Here is a 24231-nt window from a genome sequence, read left to right as displayed (position 1 = left end):
AGCAAACCAGACACTGTGTCACACACTAACTACAACCTAAGGCCAAGGCGGAAACTCCAAGTGCATATGAGGATCGACCACTGCGAAAGCCAGCAGCAGAGCAATAAAAGTTTTCACTTAGCAACAAATGTACGTCATGTGCCACAGCATGCGAAGTACCGGGACAGCAATGACACTTGAGAAGGTGGCTGTGGTGACTAATTATGACTCTTGCTATATAGCAAACACCAAATATCTACTGGCTATAAAAGGCAGTTATGGTGATTGCTCTTGTCAATTTCCCAGGACTTAGAATCATCTAGGAGGCACACCTATAAGAGTGTCTCCAGAGAGGATGAAGTGAGGGTGGAGATGTGATCTCAAAGTGGGATTCATCTTCCAATAGGTGAGGCAAATATAAAAATGTCTCAGCAGTCTGCACATGCCCACCTTGCTTTTTTTTTTTTTTTTAGTGTATCTGACTATCATTACAATTGGCACACTCCGCCCACATCAGCTGCAGACTGCTTGTGCCTCCCAATGTGGACTCAGCACTATTGACTTCTTCAGGGATCTTCCAGGCGTTCAGAGGCAGGTTAGCACCGCAGAGGAATCCACCTTTGCGGATGGAGCAGCTACCATGTTCAGCAGCCCTCCAGCATGCTGACAGCCATTGTTGCACTTGTGGAAATAAATCTAAGAAATTCCCAGTTTCTATATACTATATGTGCCTCTGTCCTGGGTCTCTGGAGGACCCTGTCTGATACAACATCCAGAATGCCTGTGTTCATATTACAGCTAAGTCACTTGTGGACAGACTCCAGGAGACTTGTTTAATCTTCCTATGCCACAGTTGTTCTCCTGGAACCTGAGGGTAGCTTTAGAACCTAGCTCAGAGAGTCCTTGTGAGAATTAAGTAAGCTAATGTAAATGAAGTCCTGCAGAGTGTACAAAACTTAATAAGCACTGTGTAGCTGCTTGCTTTTTCTATTAGGAAGATAAGAGATCAGTTTAGGCTAAAGTACTGATGAATGTAGAAAGTAAGGATGTTTAAGATGATGATGATGATGATGATGATGTTTTGCTTTACTTTTAACATACATAATATCTACTGGGCTTTATATTGGCATAACTTTTTACCAAGTAATTTGGCAATATGTGGAGAATTTTTAAAACACTTTCACATTTATCAGTTCTACTCAAAAGAATATAAATGACAGATACACAAACATAAGGAGGCAATTAAGAGTAGGAAACAACTTTCTTGGTCAAAGACCTAAGAAATAAAATTTTAAAGGAAAAAAATCAGAAACCCCTGAAAGCAATAAACATTGTTTTTACTATTTTACAGATTTCTTATTCATGTTCCTTCTTAATTTTGTCATCACTGCTTTCTTAGAGCTTCAAGCAAAGTCAAAAGAAAAGGGTCTGCACATTCTTTAGGAAATATAAAACTCTTGACTTAGTAACGATTTTATTTTATTTTTGAGAACCCTAGAAATTCTAGTTTATAAAAAAAACCTAAAAAAGAAAAATCGTTCAATTTGATAAGACGACTTAATCCAAGATAAATTAATAGAACACTGATAGGCTTTCCCTCTTCTAGCAATAAGCACCCAGTTATGGGAATATGGATAGTATTTACAATAGCAAACAAAGGTAAAGAAATTTAGGAGAAATGCAGCAAACAGCCTTAGTACTATTACAAATAAATCTATGCAGCCTATATGACCTGGCCAATAGCCATAAACCAGACCTGCTCACATGATAAAACAAACCTATGCTAAACAGTGTCTCTATACTTACATCTGACAAAGGCAAAGAACAGGAGTGGGCTTGGTATACTTGGATAATAATTCAGAACATAGACGAGCTGATACTTCATTCAATCATTCAGCAAGGCTCCAAGCTACTCCTCAGTAACAATCTAGATCTGACCTGCATTCTCATATAGCTCAACAATAATAACATAAGACAAGATTGTATGAAAATGTAATGCATAAAGCTTGGTATAAGTTAAGGACCTTCAGTGTCATCTCCACCTACACTGTTATATGAAGTGGAAATGAGCCTGGGAAGAAGGTGTCATTTGCTAAAGTTCACACAGCGGTCAGTGAGCCAGCTGCAATCAGGATTCAGTTCTCTTGACTTCCTCAACATCCATTTCTGCCTTTCAGATTATAGTCAGAAGTTTTTCACTATGTTTAGGGGGGGGGGGGTGTTGTGTGTATTATGTTGTGTGTTTTAAATACTTATTTTTATGATACATATAAAAGTCTTTTGCCTGCATCCATGCATGCATGCATGTACACAGTGTGTACATGCCTAAAGCTTTCAGAAATCAGAAGAGGGTGTTGGATCATCTGGAACTGGAGTCACAGATGGTTTCGAGCCACCACATGTGAAGAAGAAACTACACAAAGTCTTCTGCAAGAGCAACAAAGGCTACACCATCTGTCTAGCCCATTTTGAGATGTTTTTACAGTGCAATTTTTACACATGCAAAAAAAAAAAACCCGAGCATTGTCACAGTGCTTGTATTTTATTAATTAATATTTTGCAATAATCATGGAACATATAAATAAGAGACTAAATCTCTATGAGGTCAAGGCCATCTTGATCTATATAGTAAGTTCCAGGATAGCCAAAGGGCTACGTAGAGAAAGCTTGTCTCAGAAAAACAAAACAAACAAACAAAAAAGAACATGTAAACGTAGGCATAGATCTATACTTGAAAAATAATAAAATAATAATTGCCATTGAGACACAGGGGCAGTTATAAAATTTTTCACTTATCATCAACCAATCTGCTTAAATTGAATATGTATAATAAATATATGGAATTATATACTTAGATATATTTATACACTCATTTGTACAAAATTATATATGCATAAATATCACTAAAATGTACATATTTATAAATAAATGTATACATGTATATTTATACACACTTACACATATAGAAAGACATGTTTTTGAATGAAGGCTTAACGAGCTACTAAATATTCTGGTGTTAAAATCTGAGGTAGATGGGCTGAGATACAGCTCAGTACAATGGTTGGTTAAGGTATGAAAGCTTGAGATGAATAAGTTCATAGCATCGAGACCCATCACCCATACTGAACAAGCCTCCTCAAGCACAGGTCTGCATGTGCCACACTGTTTACAGGGGTATACGCACACAAAGATGTTAACAATGCATCAATCTTGGAGGGCGTGAGAGACAACACGATGACTCAGTGCTAAAAGTGCTTGCCACGCTGAGATGACAGCCTGTGTTCAGTTCCTACAACCCACTGTAGAAGAAGAGAATCAATTCCAAACATGGTCCTCTGATCTACATATGCACATCATGGCACATGGGTGTCCAAATTTACATTCACACACACACACACACACACACACACACACACTATTTTTTAAAGCATGGGGGTAATGTATGCTTAGTACCAAGTAATTCACAATTCTAAATTTTTAGAGTAATTCAGGTATAATATAAGCATCTACTTGAGTCATACAAGTCACTCAAACACACATAACTAAACAAGGTGATGGACAGGCTAGGTGGGAATGTCAGTGCCCAGCGGAGGAGGATGTTGGCAAGGGTTTCCTTTCAAAACATCACTGTAAAGTCTTCCTTGTTTCTTCTTTTTCTAGTAGCCTAGAATATGGACTCAGTAATCTTGCAGTCATAACGAGAAGCCATGGACTTACTTGGAGGAAAACAGGATGAGCAGGGATCCTTGGCGGCAGCTTTAGCAGTGTCTCTCATCCCAGACTGCCAGTTGATATGTCCCATCAATCTATCATATGCACCTTAGGAGAAAATGATGATTAAACACAGAAACATCGTCCAGCTTCATGCACCACATGGAACCCTCAAGAATAGGTACAAGTTCTCTTGAAATTATTTTGACTAAGTCTTAGTTTTGATGTCCTTACATAAGCAGGCAGTGAGATGAACTTTTGCCAAATTAATTTCAGAAGAAATCAAAGGTAAAAGTTATAAGGGCAAGGAAAAACTGTGACCTTTCTCAAAAGAATGAGACTTATTAGTCATCAGCCTTTTAGCAGCACCCAACCCAGGGTTGTATACTCATAGTTGCTATGCCAACTGTAATCTCCCATTCATGAACTCTTTGTTGACAATGTGCTAACCCAGTTCTTCTTTGATCTTCAGTCCAGTATACTGGCCTCTCCCGTAGTTATCTGACATCAGCTGACTGCAATAAAATGTAAGCTGCATCAAAGTAAGAACAATATAGCCATATATACATTTGTTTAAGCTGTTACTTTTATGTTTCAGGTGTGTGCATCTCCCACACTGAAAATTCATCCACTCAGGATTAGCCTTCCTGTTCTAAGTCTATGAATAACCCTTGAAGTAAAAAAGCATTGTCTATAGCACTGTAGGAAAAATGTTTATCGACACCACAGAATTTTGCCATGACTGGCCACTGGTGACCTGCATAAAACATGTCATTCTAGAGTAAAGCTATGCAGGAAAGTTGCATAATACAATCTAGTCGTCATTAATCTTTTGTCCTCTTTTCCCTTCGCCGTGTTTACTAATCCTTGAAAGGTTTTCAGGGAACCGTTTTATCCCAGTGTTCTTCAGATACCATCTGTTCCAGCACATTCCTTATAGTCTTACTAGGTTTCACAGATGCCACTTTTTAACTCGGCAAATCTCCTTGGGAGCATCATCTGGCTCCCTTCACCCTACTCCAGGGAGCCTCTGTCATCACAGTGATGCCTGCATCACAGCAGATGTTCCTCATTCTCTGCCATATTTCCCTGCTGCAGTAGAATTCTGAATGCAAATTTTGAGATAGGGAGAAAAAAAATCCCCACCACCATTACCAACAACAACAACAAAAAAAAACCAACCTCACAGGCAAAAGCATTTTCTCCAACTCCTTTCTGTTCTTCCAGAGTCTAGGTGAGAGAGTATCTTTTTGTTCAGAGTAGAGGCCACCTACAAAGGTCAGGAATGAAGGAAGAGTTAGATGCAAATCAGTATCCAATTATAAAAGGTCAATCTGTTTCAAGGTCAATGGGCACGGGTTGTTCCTTAGTAGGAAATAATCAAGGCTTGAATTACGTAGAAGAAAACTAATTTTAAATGTAGATGGCACTAAGCCGTGACTACAGATGTAACAGTAAATAGAGCTTAGAACTATTCCATGAAATTACTATCAGTGAAGGCAATTAACTTAGACATCAGATCCTCATTACTCTAATGCTAGATTCTGATAGTTGAGTGGCTCTAAAACTATGGTTCAGGACCCACACCTTGTCCATGTTCCATGAAGGTACAAGTTCTAAGTAAAAAACTAACACTGAGATAGAATCAGTAGGTTGGGGGATGGGGAGAGGTGTACTGACCTGGAGTTAGAGAGGATTCTAGAAAGATTTAGTACTAACTGGTCTATGGGACCTTGAGTGAGTCATTAGTTCTAGTTGACACCTGTGCTTCCTTAGCTATAAATGTGAGTAGTGGGACTCGATGGCTTCAGCATCATGGCAGCTGGGAGTGTCCATTATGTCCCAGGTGTCCTCACTTTGTGCTGAAGTGCCTTCATGGCACAACAGATAGTGAGATCTGCTTCTCTTGGGGATGAAACACTGTCTTAATCAGGGTTTCTATTGCTGTGAAAAGACACCATGACCAAGGCAACTCTTATAATGGACAACATTTAATTGGGGCTGGCTTACAGGTTCAGAGGTTCAGTCCATTATCATCATGGTAAGAAGTATGGCAGCGTCCAGGCAGACGTGGTGTTGGAAGAGCTGAGAGTTCTACATCTTGATCCAAAGGCCTCAACAGGAGACTACTGGAATTACACATTGGTTGGAGTTTAAGCCTAGGAGACCTCAATGCCCTCTCCCACAGTAACACACTCCCTTCAACAAGGCCACACCTACTCCAACAAGGCCGAACCTCCTCTAAGGGCTACTTCCCATGGGCCAAGAATATTCAAATCACAAACATGGCAACTCTTATAAAGGAAAACATTTAATTGGGGGTGACTTACTGAGGTATAGTCCATTATTGTCATGGTGGGGAGCATGGCTGAGAGCTCCACATCTGGATCTACAGATAATAGGAAGAGACTGAGACACGATTTCTCCAACAAGGCTGTACCTACTCCAGCCTCCTAATAGTGCCACTCCCTAGTGCCTATGGGGGCCATTTTAATTCAGAGGACCACATTCTATTCCCTGACTCCCATAGGCTTATAGCTATATCGTAACGCAAAATGCATTTAGTCCAACTTCGGAAGTTCCCATAGTCTATAACAGTCTCTACTCTGTCAAAGCCCAAAGTCTTTTTCAAGACTCATGACCATCTCTTAACTGTAATCCCCTATAAAATCAAAATAAAAACATAGATCACTTACTTCATATAATAGCACAGGGAATATATTATCATTTCAAAATATAGGAAAGGGGGCACAGTGGGGATATACTGGACCAAATCAAGGCCAAAACCCAGCTGAGCAAACTTCAAACTCTGCATCTCCATGTCTGATATCAAAATGCTCTTCAGATCTCCACCTCCACACTTGTCTCTCTTGGGCTAGGTTCCACTCTCTGCTAACAGGTCTCCTTGGCAGATATCTATGGTTCTTACATCTTCAATATCTTCAGGTCTCCAAAGCAATCCGGCTTCACCATCACAGCTTCACACAATGGCCTCTCTAGGCCTCCATTCAGGGACACCTCTGACACATGCCTGGCCTCAGCAGCTTACCTTAGTCATGAAGAGTTTTCTTCTACGTTGCTATACTCTCTGACTTGACTATGACTTCTATGACTCTAGAACCCCTCTCTTCTATGACGCTAAACTCAGAACCACGAGGCTGAAGCTTCCAGGTTCTACTGCTGTCTGGTGCTGTAACATGGCCCCATCATTCTTAAATAAAATATTTATGTGGAAAACTCTCCCCAAAGGGTAAATTTAGAAAAAGTGTTTGCAGTCCAGATTGCAGGTAAACAATTTAGACACGTGACACATTAAATTCTTCTGGAAATTACCAATGATTCAATGGGCAAAAAGAGCAAGATTCATGAATAGATAATTCTCAGGAAAAGAAATACCACAGCTCTTAATCACATAAATCAATGTTCATTCATTTGTGCTCATAAACAAACAAAAACAAACTAGGTTTGAAACAGGGAGTAGGCAGTGGTGAGATGCATAATTAGTCAAAAACTCAGTAACAGAGCACACATCCAACATTGTGAGGACTTGGGTTCAGCCCCCCACCACAACAAAAATAAAATGAAATCAAATTAAAACTTGTGAATATACCATCATCTGTACCTGGTCCAAAAGTAACAATAAATTTTATCCACCGATAGAGGGTTATAATCTGGGAAATCTTTGAAAGGGGAAAATCTTGGCACTGTCAATCAGTTATAGGTGAGTAGTTTTCATCTTAATTCAGTCTCTAACAATTTATCCCTCATCTACCCCAAATATGTAGAAAGTGGTATACATACAATGTCATTCATGGCTCCATTAGTTTTGTTGTTATCATTGTTTGTTTCTAAGAGCAAAGAAAGAAAATAGCCTAATTATCTATTATGTCTTGCATTCTAGTTGTGTGATAAAAACACTCTGATCAAAAACAGTGTGGGGGAGGAAGAGATGTATTTGGCTTACACTTAGCAGTCAGAGTCCATCATTGAAGAAAGTCAAGGAAGGAACCTGAAAACAGGCAAACTTGCTATTTCACACAGCGTTACCTCTAATCCAGGAACTCACTTCACTCCCAATGGAGGATGCTGCTATCTGGCTCCTAGGCTCATGCTTAGTAGCTTTCATACAGCCTAAGGAATGACACCACCCACAGTGGTCTGGGTTCTCCTACATCAATTAATAACCAAGACAATCCCCCAGAGACATATTCATAGGCCAATCTGACCTGAGAAATCCCCCATAGGTAACTCTAAGCAGAGACAGGTTAAAGCTAATTGGAGAAGCCCATTTAGTGAATATCTTCAAAATGAAATAATTATGTTAATGTACTAAATGCCTTCAAAATGTGTAGTTACCTGGAAAAACAGCAGTGTATGGTATCCTATTCTTTGTGTTAATGATGAGCTGATCATATAAAGATAGGCAGATTTCTTTTTATTGTATGTTCAAATATTCCTGGAAAGAATATGGCCAGAAAACAATAAGAGTTTTTGCTTCCTAGGAGGTAACCTGACAGCTAGAGGCTGTGGTGAGAGAATTGATTATTTCTACTATAATGAACCTTTGTAGCTCCTGAAGTTTTAAGATGAGTATGTATGAGCTAGTCAAAACAAATTGAATTGCAAAGTGAATTCCCCATTTGAAGAAATCTCTTCCTGGTCTGTTCCTCACCTGTTGCCTTGCTTTTTGTCAACATCCTGGCTTACATGTATCATCAGTGACAATGAGCTCCTCCTGTGGCACCCTCTCTCCCTCCCATGTTTCCACCTCAGCATTTGAAAGTGTTCTAAAAGATGATAAAAACCTTCTCCCTAGAAAGAAGCCTGACACATTTGAAGAAGACCTTACAAACTTCTTTCACTCAATTCTGGGATCCTATTATGAAACCTGTCCTTATCTTTTAAAGCATTGGTTCTCAACCTGTGGGTCACCCCCTCTTTGGGGGAGGAAGTTGAGTAACCCTTTCACAGGAGTAACCTAACACCATCAGAAAGCACAGATGTTAACATTATGATTCATAACAGTAGCAAAATTACAGTTATGGAGTAGCAATGAAATAATTTTATGTTTGGGGTTCACCACAACATGAGGAACAGTATTAAAGGGTCTCACCATGAGGAGTATCCTTTTAAGGGAAAGAGGAAAGAAAGAAAAAGAAAGAAAGGAAGAAAGAAAGAAAGAAAGAAAGAAAGAAAGAAAGAAAGACAGAGACAAAGAAAGAAAGACAGAAAAGAAAGAAAGAAAGACAGAAAGAAAAGAAAGAAAGAAAGAAAAGAAAGAAAAGAAAGAAAGAAAGAAAGAAAGAAAGAAAGAAAGAAAGAAAGAGAGAGAGAGAAATGGTAGTACAGACCTGACTCAACACAGCGTTGTTAGGGAGACTCACGTGGATATGTTCAGCAACGAGAGTGGACGGGAAGATGCTTGAGGTCTCGTAGATTCTATGACCTCATAATGGTCTTGCTACTATTCCATCAGCACATCTTGCCTAGCAAGTCAGTACGGTTTTTGATTGGATGGAAGGCCTGCTTCACAGAGAGGAGCGTTATGCTTTATACTGTAATCCTGGTCAAAAGCCCATGGCTGGGAAAGGTTATTTTCCCAGGAATAGAACCTGCTTTTATTTTGCCTAAATGGTAATGATGTCAAATTGCCTTCCAAATATTTATTATTTACATACCCTTAGGCCCATGGCAAAAGTTTCTGTAGGGGAGAGCAGTCAATAGCAAGTACTGAGAACAAAAGAGTAGGTACCCAGCTCTATGTAGGACAGCTAAGCAATCACACCAGCACCAAGACTCAGAGAACATCTTAGAAAAAGAAGAATACAAATTGAAAGGCTAGGAATGCGGGCTTGAAAGGCCACCTTCTGGACCTGTCATGGCTGACTATCACAATCATGAACTCATTACAGCTGTGGCTACCTATATAAAATCTACATAAGATCAAGGCAGACAAAACAGTAGCCTAGATGGAGGAGACAATCTCCAGGCCCCACCTCCTACTGAGGAGCTATTATTAGCAGTGGGTAGTTGCCAAGGAAGGGCAACTTATTCCTTTTGGAGGATGTGCCCACTGATCTATTTCCCATGATCTATTGGATTTCCCTTTCTCATACACATGTAGGCAGCATTAACTGTAGTTAGTGGGTATGGTGGTTTTAATGAGAAATATCCCCCTTAGACTCACTAATTGTTCACATTTGGTCACCAGTTGATGCCATTGCTTGGGGAGATGAATAAGGTACAGCCTTGTTGGAAGAAGTGTGTGTAGAAGAGGGGGTGCTGGCTTTGAGAGTAGGTAGCCTCCTCTTACTTATCTGTGATCTTTCATGCTTAGGAGTTGAAGAAGTGGTCTCTCAGCTTCCGCCTCTGGCCCCTGCATACCCCTGCCCTTCTCTCCATTCTGTATCCCTTACTGTGGAACCATCGGCCAAATGAATGCTGCTATTCAGTTGCCTTGGTCACAATAGCTCATCATAGCAGTGGGAGGGTAAATAATAATATAAAAAGAGAAGAAATGCCAGCATTCTCATCTCGTGTGCCTGAAGACAGCTACAGTGTACTCAAATACATAAAATAAATTTTTTTTAAAAAAGAAAAGAGTACTGCTTTTCCAGAGGTCCCGAGTTCAATTCCCAGCAACCACATAGTGGCTCACAACCATCTGTAATGGGATCTGACGCCCTCTTTGGGTGTGTCTGAAGACAGCTACAGTGAAGGGAAATGGAGTAGGTATGGCCATGTTCCATTGCATAGTTCTACACAAGTCTCAAAAGTAAGGAGAAGGGAGCAATGGTGGCATAAAGCTATGGGAGTGACTGATATCTGATTCAAGTTAAGGCCCACTCCATGAAATGGAGCCCATCCCCAAACCCTACTCGTTGCCTAGGAACCTGAGACCATACAGGCCAGGGACCTAGGGGAAAGCCATCTACTGTTTTGCTAAAGGGATGTGGCAATAAAATGACTCCTTGTTAGGAGTCTGCTACATCCATACATCTGTGCCTTGCTTCACCATCATCACAGAAGCTTCCTCCCACTGCAGACGGGAATATTCAGAGACCCATGTCCAAACAATATGCAGAGAGTGAGATACCTTGAAACATTCAGGCCTAAAGGGATGTCTCTATCAATTTCCTCCCCTCAGGCCTCAGGGAGCTCACAGAAGAGGAGGCAGAAAGATTGTCAAATCCAGAGGGAATGGACACCAAAGAATCAAGGTCTTCTAGACACAAGACTGGAGCCCATATGAATTCACAGAGACCGTGACAGTGTGCACAGAGACTACATGGGCCTACATGGGCCTGCATGGGCCTACATGGGCCTGCATGGGCCTGCATGGGCCTACATGGGCCTGCATGGGCCTATATGGGCCTGCATGGGCCTACGTGTGATCCTAGAGCTGAAAGACGCAGGAACATGCCCTCACCCCTATCATAGAAGCTCTCTCCAATGGATAGGCACTTGCAAAGGAAAAATTAGTTTTCTCTGAGACTCATAGGGGAAACAAACTTTAGGGGTAGGCCCTATGCCCATGGCCAACACAAAACTATCCCAACTGTATCTTCAGAGGTTCTTTGTCTCAAAATGTTAAGTCAGGGCTTTTTTTTTTTTTTTAACCTTATAGGTCTTTTGTGAATGTACTATGGCTTCTGATCTTGAGGTTTTATGTGCTCTCTCTCTCTCTCTCTCTCTCTCTCTCTCTCTCTCTCTCTCTCTCTCTCTGTGTGTGTGTGTGTGTGTGTGTGTGTGCGTGTGTGTGCGTGTGTGTGTGTGTGTATGCTCATGTGTCTCTGGGTCTATATGCATTTCTTGTTCTTTTTCTTTTGCTCTTTTTTTCGGTCACTGTGTCATACTCTGATTTTTATTTTATTACCACTTCTTAGATGCCTGCCCATCCCCACCCCCCAGGGAGAGACAGGAATGGTGTGAATTTGAATAGGAGAGTAGGTGGGAAGGAACTGGTAGGAGTGTGGAAGGGAAAACTAAAATCAGAATATATTGTATGGAAAAAAATCTATTTTCAATAAAAAGAAAATTCTAGAGGATTTAAACAAAGGGTCCTAAACTGACTAGTCATAAGGTCAGGTCAGCTCTCTGCTGTCATTACTTTCCACGGTAGGTTTTCTGAGGACGGAGGCTTCAATCTCAAAATTTAAGGACGAAGACGGGCATAGCGTCAAGCTAATTCGGTCGACTTTATCGCACTTAGCACACATAACCTAAGCACTTCCCCAGGGCAAGGCTGACCGACATTTTTATTAGCAATAATCTCTGCCTTCTTCTGATTATCTGGAGATTTAAGACCACATAATCACCCTCCACGTCAGAGGTGGGGGGGCGGGAGGAGACCGAACTGGCTAAGAGGCCCAAATCCCTCCTAACGCTTCTTCCCTATCAGCAAGATTAGAGCACTCAAGTCTCTCTCCACCGCTAGGATTCAGATCTGGCAGGCTAGCCTGGGCTTTTTCAGGCCAGGAGGAAGAGCAGCTTTGAGGGTAATGCCTGGGGCCCCAGGTTGCTGGTCTCTCTAAACAGTGCAGGGCAGTGAGCTCTCCAGGGGCCCTAGACAGGCAGGAGAGACAGGCAAAGGAATCTGACTCCTACCACCATGCTGAAACAGAGCAACGAGAGGAGATGGTCCTTGAGCTACAAGCCCTGGAGTATCCCAGAGACTGAGGATGTGCCGGACACTGGGAGCAACCAACACCGCAGGAGCATCTGCTCCTTGGGAGCCCGCACTGGCTCTCAGGCCAGCATCGCACCACAGTTTACCGAGGGCAACTACAATTACTACATTGAGGAAGATGAGGACGGCGGGGAGGAGGCGGAGGACTGGAAAGATGATCTTGCCGAAGAGAACCAGAAGCCAGAGTGCCCCACAGGCCCCCTGGGTGGCTACTCTGACACTCCAGCCCAACTGTCCACACTGAAAGTGAACGTAGGTGGCCACACCTATCAGCTGGAATGCATTGAGCTGGCCAACTACCCCAAAACGCGCCTGGGCCGCCTGGCCACCTCCACCAGCCGCAGCGGCCAGCTGAGACTGTGCGATGACTATGAGGCACAGACAGATGAGTACTTCTTTGACCGTGACCCGGCAGTCTTCCAGCTCATCTACAACTTCTACACATCCGGGGTGTTGCTGGTGCGAGATGAGCTGTGTCCACGCAGTTTCTTGGAGGAGCTGGGCTACTGGGGCGTGAGGCTCAAATACACGCCACGTTGCTGTCGCATCTGCTTCGAGGAGCGGAGGGACGAACTGAGCGAGCAACTGAAGATCCAACGGGAGCTGCGTGCGCAGGCGCAGGCCGAGGAAGCCGAGGAGCTCTTCCGGGACATGCGCTTCTACGGACCCCAGCGACAGCGCCTCTGGAACCTCATGGAGAAGCCTTTTTCATCCGTGGCCGCCAAGGCCATGGGGGTGGCCTCCAACCTCTTTGTGCTCATCTCCGTGGTGGCCCTGGCGCTCAACACGGTGGAGGAGATGCAGCACCAGGCAGAGCAGGGCACAGGTGGTGGGGACCCCAGGCCCATCCTGGAGCACGTGGAGATGCTGTGCGTGGCTTTCTTCACTCTGGAGTTCCTGCTGCGCCTCGCCTCTACCCCCAACCTGCAGCGCTTTGCACGCAGTGCCCTCAACCTGGTGGACCTGGTGGCCATTCTGCCTTTCTACCTGCAGCTGCTGCTCGAGTGCTTCACGAGCGAGGACCAGAGGCATGGCAAGGGCTCCCCACGAGAACACGACCTGGAGACCGTGGGCCGTGTGGGCAAGGTGGGCCAGGTGCTTCGCATTATGCGCCTCATGCGCATCTTCCGCATCCTCAAGCTGGCACGCCACTCCACAGGTTTGAGGGCCTTTGGCTTCACGCTGCGCCAGTGCTACCAGCAGGTGGGCTGCCTGATGCTCTTCATCACCATGGGCATCTTCTCCTTCTCTGCAGCTGTCTACTCGGTAGAGCACGACGTGCCCGGTACCAACTTCACCAGCATCCTCCATGCCTGGTGGTGGGCCGCGGTGAGTAGCATGGCACTTGGGCTTCTGCATTCTTTCTATCAGCGCAACACACTCTGTGATCCCCTCCCGCCCCGCCCCCCCCCCCCCCCCGCAGTTCTTTAGTCATCAGCCTTGTCAAGCTTGTCTCTTGATCTTTCCTGGTCTTGCTAAAAGATACAGCACCTCTTCACCACATGGTTGCCGCCAACAAAACCTGGATGGCTATTATAAGGTTGGAACAACATCAAGATTGTAGTTTACTAACTGAAGTTTACATGGTCCTAAAAGTTTTTCAAATACAGATTTGATCTTAAAATCCTTGACAGAGAGCCGGTTAGGTGTTGCGTGAATCCTGTAATCCCTGCACTGTGGAGAGAGGAGAACCAGTAATTCAAAGCCATCTTTGGCCAGATAGCCCACATGTTAGAGGCCAGCTTGGGTTACTGGAGAACTCATCTCAAAAAAAAAAAAGTGAAAAAAGAGAGAAAACTTTGACAGGTAGAATTTAAGAAAAGTGACAAACAATTCATGTTTTGTGCATCCGGTACGGCGCATCCATGCTCAGTCACTCCTTACTGGACAATTAGTATCCTAAATAGTTTATAAGAGTGATTTCATGTAAACATAACAAACACATGGCTGCTGTCACTATTTCCTTTTAAGAGGACAAGAAGTAGCATCAGTTTTTGAAGGACGCTATAGATACGTTACAGAAGAGGGTAAGCTTTGGCTGAGCGACACTGAGCCTGAGAACTGACTGCCTCGTGTTCTAGCTCAGTGTGAGTGTGGAAAGATGCATCTAAAACGGAAACTACTTCTAACTACCCTGCAGTTCTTTCAGGATAGTGTCCTATTTTATAACCAGAGAGAGTGGGTGTAGGCACACTGCTGGAGGTTGCACATGCAAGGACAAAATATGTCTGTCCTGCTCTAACTCCATGCCCCTTCCTTGCTCTGCCTTGCGTCTTACAAGCTTTGGCCTTTGTCACACCTTGCCTAAACGGTTGGTATCCCAGTTATTCTTATCATTGTCTTGAGTACTTGACTCTTTATAGTAACCCAAGCCATTTACTTAAAAGGCCTATTTCTGGTATACTAGACGAATGCTTGAAAGATGCTAACCAGCTCCTCTCAGAGCAGTGAGTAATTGAATAGATCCTTGGTTTTCCTTCTTCAAAGCAGATGGTAAAGCCTTTAAAGACATCAAGCAAAAATTAAAAGAGCAGTTACTTACAACATCATTGAGGATGTCAGCATATAGTCTGGTATAATAATTTGAGATAAACTAACCCCAGGGCTACTGACAGAACAGTGTATCGTGATGGGAGACTTAGAAGGGGCTAGCCTCCAATATTCCAACAGTTACCCATGATTCTGGGTAAGTAATGTGAGAATTTATCCCATTGCTCACCTTCCTCATTCCCACATCTCTAGGAGAGGAAGTTGGACTTGCTGGTCCTTACAGTTCAATGATCTTCCTTCCTTTCCAAGCTTAAAGTCAGTTGAACTTTCCTCAGTGGCAGGCAATGACAGGCTCTCCTGAACAGACTTGTCAACGGCTGCTGCTCTGATCATTCCATCTGATATCCCAAGAGATGAAAGGTCATCTCCATAGTAGATAAACCATGTGACAGATGGAGTTCACAGAGGATGATTTGTCCCCAGCAAATGACATTTACTTTGGAGGTGCTGAAAGTGAGAAAGCAAACAGTAAATCCACATGCTGATGATATAATACAGAGTTTTAAAGTCAAAGTTTTATTCCTCCAGAGATCTTAAAAGGCTATCGGGTATAGGCAGCAGTATTATGGGACCTTCAACCAGTTTCAACCCACAGTATTTATGCCATGTTAACTATACTAATATAAATATTTGTATTAGACCTGTTAATACTGAATTTTTTTTACCTTTAGAAATAGTTTTGATATTCATGCCCATCAGTCACTCAATTTCTTGTACTGATTAATGAAAACTGAAGGGTTTTTTTTTGTTAAGGAATTCACTTTATTCAAAATTAGTGCTTTTTCTAGAGGTAAAATTTACAACACAAGTTAAATCACGATTTGTTTTTCTGCCTGTGAAATAGTTTACTTATTATTGTTTTAACCAATGTAAGCAGTTTGAGGGTATAGCGCTCCTATGTTTCTCAAACACGATTTTTACACACTAAAGCTCATATATTCTGACTTCCCCATTTACCAACCTTACCCCATACCAGTGATCTTTATCCATTTTATTCTTGGATGTCTACAATACAAATCTTCCTGAGTGACTGATAACTTGTGATTTCTTCCTGGGCAAACATGAGAGCACAGTAGGAACAGTTTCCTAGATTACTCTAGGACCCATGACATTCCTCAGAACTGATGCTATGAGCTCAGCTCTTCTTGGTACTTTGATTATCTTGCCTGTTGTGTACTTATGCATCGTATTATCAGGATCAGGGAGGACAGAACAGCATGAAATGATATACACAAAGTGGCCTGCTTCTTAAGTGTAGCTGTAAAGTGCGATGTGGACTATCAGGATCAATGTTTTGAATAGCACACAAAGGTCCATCTTCTTCACTGAGGGTCTGCAGTGTGCCGGGTCATACCCTAAACACTGAGCACGGATGATGCCCAGGGAGCTATCTTTTCATTATGGTGCTTGCATTTTAGTGCAGACAGAAACATAATGATTTCTGATATTGGTGAAGGGAAACATGGGCTAGCAGGAGAGAGAACAGTTGGGATGGTAGAGTCACTTTTTTGTGGTATAGCAGAAACGTCAATTTGGAGAGGAGATGACACTGAGATCAAGTTTGAACCATGAGAAGAAATGTGCTTAAATCCACGTGACTAGACAGACTGAGAATCTGAGAAGTGGAATTTTGACATGTTAATTTTAAAAATGTAAATAAAAATAAAGAAGTGGGCCCACAAGTATTTTATTAATCATATATAAATTTTACTAATAAATAGAATTCAACCCCAAAATACATATACATTTGTTTACTTATAAATAATGTATGTTACAAGTTACTTACTGTCATAGCAGTGATATACCATAACCCGTGCCAACACTCAGTGACCTTAGACATCAAGCATTCATTTAGCACATGAGTATAAAAGTGAGCTCCTTAATCTGCATATGGCAATGCATACTTTTTTTTTTTTTTTTTTTGGTTTTTTGAGACAGAGTTTCTCTGTATAGCCCTGGCTATCCTGGAACTACTCACTCTGTAGACCAGGCTGGCCTCGAACTCAGAAATCCACCTTCCTCTGCCTGGTATTCCTCTTCCAAGTGCTGGGATTAAAGGCATGTGCCACCACTGCCCGGCTGGCAATACATACTTTTAATCCTAGCATTTAGGAGGCAAAACCAGGCAGACCTCTGAGAGACTGAAGCACCTGATCTACGTAGCAAGTTCCAAGCCAGCCAGGACTGCAGAGTGAGATCTGGTCTCAAAATAAAGAAATAAATGACAATGAGCAGCTAGTGCAGACGGTTTAAACTAGAAGCTCTTTTCATCTGGTGACACTCACCCTCATGTCTGACGATCAAGCTGGGTGAAAGATGGTATGAAGATAGGAGCTACTTGTTCTCCCTACTTCAACAGGCCTGTCTCTATGGCTGTGACAAGGGTCAGGAGAGAGAGCACAAACCTAACTACGCACACACTCTACCGTATCACTTTTGTTCATATTTGCTCAACTTGTTGGGCTGTAGATATGGATACCACTCAACCCAAAGCAAGTCACATGACCATACTCAGGCAAGGGTGAGGGCAAGTCAGCCCAGGATAGGAAAGCTCTGTGAGATTAATAGAAAATACCTTGATGATACTGTAAGTTAGATCCAATAATACAATCATTCTACTGTAGTCATATTACTGCTCAAATAGATTATAGCCAAACACACACACATCACAATGTCAAGATGGAGTGAAATGAAACATGATAGTTTTTTTTTCTTTTCCCTTTTTTTTTTTTTTGTCTTTGACACAGAGTCTTACTGGCTGTCCTGGAACTCACCAACAGACCAGGATGGCCTTGAGGTCCTGGTTCAAGATCCATCTGCCTCTGCCTCCCTAATGCTAGAATTAAAGGTATGAGCTCCCACTCCTGGCTGTGATTGATGGGCTCCTACACTACTCCAGAGCTGTGTTCTTTGTACCTCATAATGAAATACAGATTCTCCAACCCATTCTGTGTGTGTCTGCCTCTTACCAGATTGTATAGAACAACTCCCAAGCTGATCTGCTCCCAATATCGTCCCTCTTTCTAATGCCAAGAATCTGTCAACCCTCTGTAATTCAACTCAGAGTTTCAAGACGAATAAGTCACTTCTGTTATTATAAAGAGGTTTTAATTACTGGATAGATCTTATATCTGCAAGAACGAATCCCCCATGGAGCCTTAGGTCTGCAGTTGCTCATGTAGTAGTATGTAAGACCCCTCGCATCTGTCAAATGCTGGTTATTTGTGAGCTAATGTAATAAAAAAACACATGTAACATACTAGCCTGTAGTAAGTCATTAATAAATAGAACCTACCACATCTAACTAGCTGACGCTGTATCACAATGTAAGCAATAACCTCTGATGCCAGATCTTTTTTTTAGGGGAAATTAATACAGAAGTCATCCCATCTCCACCAGGGCCTGGTGGAGCTGGAGGTTCGGGGGAGGAGTGTGAGTCACACAGAAGGGCAAGTTTCTGACTCTGCAGATCAACAGGCGATGCCTGGAGCAGTGCCAATCATGGGGCAAGGGGTGGGGGTGGGGATGGTGTTCAGAATTGCCCAAAGTAAATGAATCCTTTGGGTCAACAGTAGCTCTGTGATAAAGCTGTAACCATTAGCTTCCTGAGTGGGTTTGTTTTCAAGTAAAAGTCCAGTTGGACCGTCAGTAAACCATTTCCTTTAGGACTCTTCCAGATCAAGCTAATGTTGTAGGAGTCAAAGAGGAAACTAGGGCGTAAACGTGTCACTTTGAAAACTGTCCCAAAAGGAAAAGTGTCTTAATCTGAGGCACCAGATAATTGTGCCCCATAGAGATGGCTCCTATCTTTATTTTCCTAAATGATAGTAGCATTCCCTTGAAAATAGTTGGTTTTTACAAGATCATAAAATAAAATTTATTTTAATTGGCTCCTTGGAAAAGATGCATATGTGAAGTGAGTTAGGTTACAGACAGGAAAATGGAAATCAAAGTGGGCGTGTGCTACGAGGAGAAAGGTGCACAGTTACTAGGAGGTAGAAGAGAAAAAGTAGCAAATGGAGAGGATAACTATTGGCCTTAGAACAGGAAGAACAAATGGGAGATGGTAGTGGGGTCAGACTTGGACACACAGGGGAGGGCCGTGTGTAGCCATTGCAGATTTATATGGTGGCACCATGAGGCAGATTCGAGAAGTTTTGGGAATTTCAAACTATTTGAGCCAGATGATGATGGTGGTGGTGGTGGTGGGCAGTGGCAGTAGAGGAAACCAGAACAGAGACCTTCATATCTCCTTCCTACCTCTCAGTCTCCATGTTCCTGCTCTGAAAAATGGCCCGCAAGGAAAACTGGGAAATGTAGACTATAGAATCCTAGTTGCAGAATTACAGAAAACGTTGAAGTTCTAGCTTCTTCAGAAACAACCATCAATGAAGCAACAGCTCAAAGACACTTTGCTCTGTTATCTTAGGGGCTCCTGCTTTGGGAGTGGGCCCCTTTTGTGTCTCTACAGCATGGTCCTCCTCTTTTTCACGATGACTTCAGTGGACTGTGATGAGTATCAAAGGGATAGAGAGCATCAGATAAGATGCATAGGGCATCTTTAGTGTGTGCTTTTTTGTAGGTAGATTGATAGACCCCAGACTTTTTCATCCATGGACTTGCCTTAGCTCCGGCCAATCTCATCCTCACTCTACCACCTACAGTCATGATATAACTGTGACACTCAGTAACTTCCAAATGAGAATTACTGTTTAGTGTTGATCTCATCCTTCCTTAGGAATGCTCTGAGGAATTGCCCCAGAGTGGTTGCATCCAGTATTTCTGAGGAAGGCAACTGAAAACAAAATTAATTATCAGGATATGTACCTGCACTCGTACCCATCTGAGTTGTTTCTTTACATTATAGTCCTCAAGAGGAATATCAGTTGCAGCAGCAGCATGGATAAGTAACGTTGGAAGGACAACATCAACTCTTGAGTATACTTTTAGGAGGAAAAAGAGTGAGCCTTTACTGCCTTTACTTCTTTGGGAAACCAGAAGGGGTACTAATTATTTTCTTAATTATCTTTATTTCCTGGCATCATCCACCCTAGATGCATGAACTACTGGCTGCCAAGACATTTTATCTATATCCCATTTTTCATGAAGGAGACAAACATTGCTTGTTGATGGAGAAATTCAAGTGTGATATTCCTGTTTTAGAGGAAATCCTGATCCTTCTCTGAATAGTGCTTTGGCAGGTCAGGCTTTGTTGATTAGTGAGCAAGCTGTCAGGGGAAGGTCAAGCTCTTAGTCTTGAAACCCAAAACTAGGGGACATCTGTGAGTTTTCAGTAGAATGGTCAGCTCCCAGGATAAGACTGGCTGAATATCCAGTTTCGCTAGATATTTGGATGAATTGCAGACACTTTGGTCAAATTTCCAAACTCTTCTGCTAATGGGAAAAGTCACTCTGTGAGGTCATTTGGGTCAGTCTGGGGCCTTCAGTGTTAATATCTATGGAGATGAGCCATGTTCTATGGAATCTGCTGAAACTTCCTAAATCAAGAAATCCTAAGTCCTACTCCAGTAGCAAGGGAACAGATCAAGGTTATAACCAGAGATGGTGGCACATGCCTTTAATCCAAATACTTGGAAGGTAGAGGCAGACATATCTCTGTGAGTTCTAAGCCTGGTCCACATAGTGAGTTCCAAACAGCCAGAGCTACATTGTGAGATTCTGTCTCTAAAGGGGAAAAAAAAAAGAACAAGGTTACATATTGAATCATTGAATCAAATTATTCACAAAACAGCAAAACAACTCTACATTTTGAACATATTCTTGGGAACCAGACAAACATAGCCTCCTAGTAGGAGAGGTCTCTTCTCTAAAACTAGAAATCCAAGATACTCAGGATTTTTCCAGCCTGATTATGTATAACAGATAATTTGTTCTTATTTAAGACAAATAAATTTGCTTTTGACTTTTCCCTCGAAGTTCAGCCAAGAAACAAAAATAAGAATGATGTAATTGTACTATCATCTCGAAAAAAGAAGAAATAAAATGAAAAAAAGAGGTCTTGATAATTTATGGGAAACAAAACTCAAAGAAAATAAGGTTGGAGGTGAAGCTAAACCATATGAGAATTAATCAAAAGTTTAACAATAACACTTTGTCTTAATCACTTTCTTTCCTCTATGTTATCCTAGCCCCGCTCCCCAACACATGTACCATCGGACCCTTGTGTATCTGACGAAATGCAAGGCCATCTCCTTTGGAGCTGGATCATCTTCTATAACTACTCCTTCCTACCACTTGTCCCAGTAACCAAACTCTCTTCAGTGGTCCCTATGGAGAATCCGTTGGCTGGTCATCCTGGAGTGTAATAGTGAGGGATAAAAACCACAGCAAAAGCTCACGCACCTCAAGAGAGGCCTGACTCCGGTATGGCCAGCAACAAAAGACATATGTGCAGACACATACAAACATGGAGAGGAACGGAAGTGTGACTTGGTCTCTGTTGCTCTTTGTGTTCTTATCCAGAGTGTGGGAAAAGAATATCCTCTACCAAAAATTTCCCTCACCCTGCATGTAGCCAAAGTCTGCAGGAACCTATTTCTATAGTTTCTGGGTCTAATAGACACAAAAGAGGTCAAGTTCCTGGTTGGGAGTAGGCTCCATAAGTGTTTCTGTTTGCTTCTCTTGAGCTGGGGACAGCTTTAAGACAGAGTCCCTCAGGTGTCCCTCATGAATGGGCTCCCCACAGCCTGTGAGTAAACACACCATGGATTCCTAGTACCATCAATTATTATCTCTAGTATATGTCAAAAATAGAAACTGAGGCAGAGAGGATTTAGCTGCTTTGCCTAAAACTCACACAACTGTGAAGTGGTTTGGACCAGGGATGTCAGATACGGTCCTTATTTCTTTAACTCTGTCTAGGCCTCCCTGCCTCTGCCATGCTGGCTTGTGTTGTACAGTGAGAAAGGGGAATTCTCTTGTCAGAGGTGGAGCAGTGAGCCTTGGGACCTGCCCTTCCTTGCAGGCATACCTTTCCCTGTCTGTGGACCAGATGGGTCTGTGGATCTTTGCCACTGGCTTTGCCCAGCTGACTCCTGTCTCCATTTTGTTCTAATCAATCAGCCACATTTGAAGGTTCAGACTAACCTTTGCATCGTTAGCAGAAAAAGTGCTTACATCTCTGAGCCAAAGGAGGCCATCTCAGTATGACAAGGGAGTGCCACCTGTTGGAAGCTCAGGACAAACATCACACAAACCCATGGAGCAGCAAGCAGGCTTGGAATTGGGCAACAGGAAGGTTTTACCACTGCAAGCAACAGCCCTGCTTCAGAGGCTTCTAGTGACTTAATCTGGGGACCAATGGAAGCACATGAGGCATAGAAACAGTCCCCCGGGGGCTACCGAAGGGTTTGCTCTGGCTGTACTAAGTGGTAACTGGTCCTGCAGGGATCTACATTTTAAACAGGAAGCTTGTTAACTGAAATAAATCTCTAAATTAGTAGGATTTAAAACAGGATGACAAGAAGGAAGAAAGGAATTTCATGAAGGATGAATATAGTTTTGTTCTACGAGGTCTTCTGAGGACCCCTTTGCAAAGCAATGAGTGTGTTTCTCTACATGTACCAAAGGGTCTCTGTTAAAAAGACAATTGAATTATACAACAGCTCTGGGCAGTTTTACAACTATCCCTTTTAAAGATGAGCTGAGCACAGTAGAGGTAGTTGGTGGCACACTGGTTACATGATACAGTGCCCACTTCTTTGTATTTACTTCTGCATTCCCTCTTCACGAGAACCCTGAGAGATGGTCCCAGCGTCTAAATGTATGTCCCAAGATCCACCAGCTGGGAAGGGTCAGTCTGGACTTAAACACTGATCTGGTTCCTTCTAACCTCGAGCTTTTTCTCAGTTATTCATAATGAAGGTGAATCCAGGGAATCAATCCCCCTGTCCTAACACAGGCCCCAACTGGAAGGGGCGTAGAAACAAGACAGTTCTGCACATGTTCCATGATAGGAACTCAGCATATGTTACAGAAATGCTTGTCCCTACAGCTGCTTAATGTCGATCGTATTTCCCTGTGCTGCATGTAAAAACACTGGTACACCACAGTCAGGATTCCCGTCTTTTAGCTCCACGGCTTGTATTTCTTGCATGGCATAGTCCTGCAGGCAGCTCTGAAAGCTGCCTCCACGGGAGCTCTTAGCAATTCCCATGTGCACCTCTAGGGTGGTGGGGGCTCTTTACTGTAGGCTCCTCTTCCTTTTCCTTCTCAGGGCTAACTGTTCCATACTTCTCTTTTACTTCTTAGGTAAGCATCTCCACTGTGGGCTATGGAGACATGTATCCAGAGACCCACCTGGGCAGGCTTTTTGCCTTCCTCTGCATTGCTTTTGGGATTATTCTCAATGGGATGCCCATTTCTATCCTCTACAACAAGTTCTCCGATTACTACAGCAAGCTCAAAGCTTACGAGTACACCGCCATCCGTAGGGAACGAGGAAAGGTGAACTTTATGCAGAGAGCCACAAAGAAAATGGCTGAATGTTTATCTGGAAGTCATGCACAATCCACCACATGGCAAGAAAATTAAGGCTTCATTAGGACACAAGGCTTGTAGAACCCATGAATTTCAAAGCGTCATTGCTTCTTTTAAAATGATGGTCTCCTCCTTGGCAGCAGAGGGGCATGGGAAGCCGACACACACAAAGAGCATTCTGTTCAAAGTTCTAACTCTAAGAATGCTCATTTGGGCCCACACTCAAAATGTTCCACATCGCTCTTTAGCTAGATTGTGTTTATGTATGATGTCAGTACTGGAAATGGCTCCAAGAAGCAACATCTTAGATTTCTCTTTTAGCTTCTCATGGCATCTAGCTTGATGCATATATTTAGACTTGAATTGACTGAAGATGATTTTTTCCTAGTTCAAAGCAGGAGAAGGGGCCCTTAATTTTCCAGAGAATAGAGCGTCACAGCAGGAGCTGTATAAGCTTTGAGTCAGACCAGCCTCTCAGCCAGAATCCCAGTTCTAGCAGCTGGATGGTTTGTAGGAACTTACTTCAACCCTCTGAGCCTTGGTCTCTTCAATTGTGATATGTACAAAGTCTTAAGGATGAGTGTTGGGGTTGAAGATAACGAAAGTGCTCTCTACGTAGTCGCTGTTCAAAGTGTCTGAGTGAGTATCACCTGATACATTCTCAGTGGCTTACAACCAAAGGCAATTCTTCCCCCCAGGACACATTTGGAGATGTTTTTGATTGTCACTATAGTTAAAAAGGACAAAGCCAGTTCCTAGCATTTAGTAGACTAGAGAGGTGTGGGATTCTGTAGATCCCTACA

The 24231-nt window shown here is 42.7% G+C and overlaps 1 protein-coding gene across 1 annotated transcript; it reads left to right on the top strand.

Moving 5' to 3' along the window:
- The first annotated feature begins 12301 nt into the window (after positions 1–12301).
- On the top strand, positions 12302–23482 carry Kcnv2 (potassium voltage-gated channel modifier subfamily V member 2). The gene is made up of 2 exons (XM_028763964.1): positions 12302–13708; positions 23201–23482. Exons 1-2 carry the CDS (start codon positions 12302–12304, stop codon positions 23480–23482), a joined length of 1689 nt encoding a protein of 562 aa, XP_028619797.1.
- The last annotated feature ends 749 nt before the right edge of the window (positions 23483–24231 follow it).

Source organism: Grammomys surdaster, unplaced genomic scaffold (assembly GCF_004785775.1).
Source record: "Grammomys surdaster isolate TR1022 unplaced genomic scaffold, NIH_TR_1.0 141, whole genome shotgun sequence".
NCBI lineage: Eukaryota > Metazoa > Chordata > Mammalia > Rodentia > Muridae > Grammomys > Grammomys surdaster.
Note: the sequence above shows the minus strand (reverse complement) of the source record. Positions and strands in the feature narration are given on the sequence as shown.

What these genes read in the sequence shown, in the direction of transcription:
- Kcnv2 (XM_028763964.1), top strand. Translation starts at nt 12,302, where the DNA reads ATGCTGAAACAGAGCAACGAGAGGAGATGGTCCTTGAGCTACAAGCCC. An exon ending in ATGCCTGGTGGTGGGCCGCG is followed by an intron (nt 13,709 to 23,200) that starts GTGAGTAGCATG and finishes TTTACTTCTTAG; the next exon opens with GTAAGCATCTCCACTGTGGG.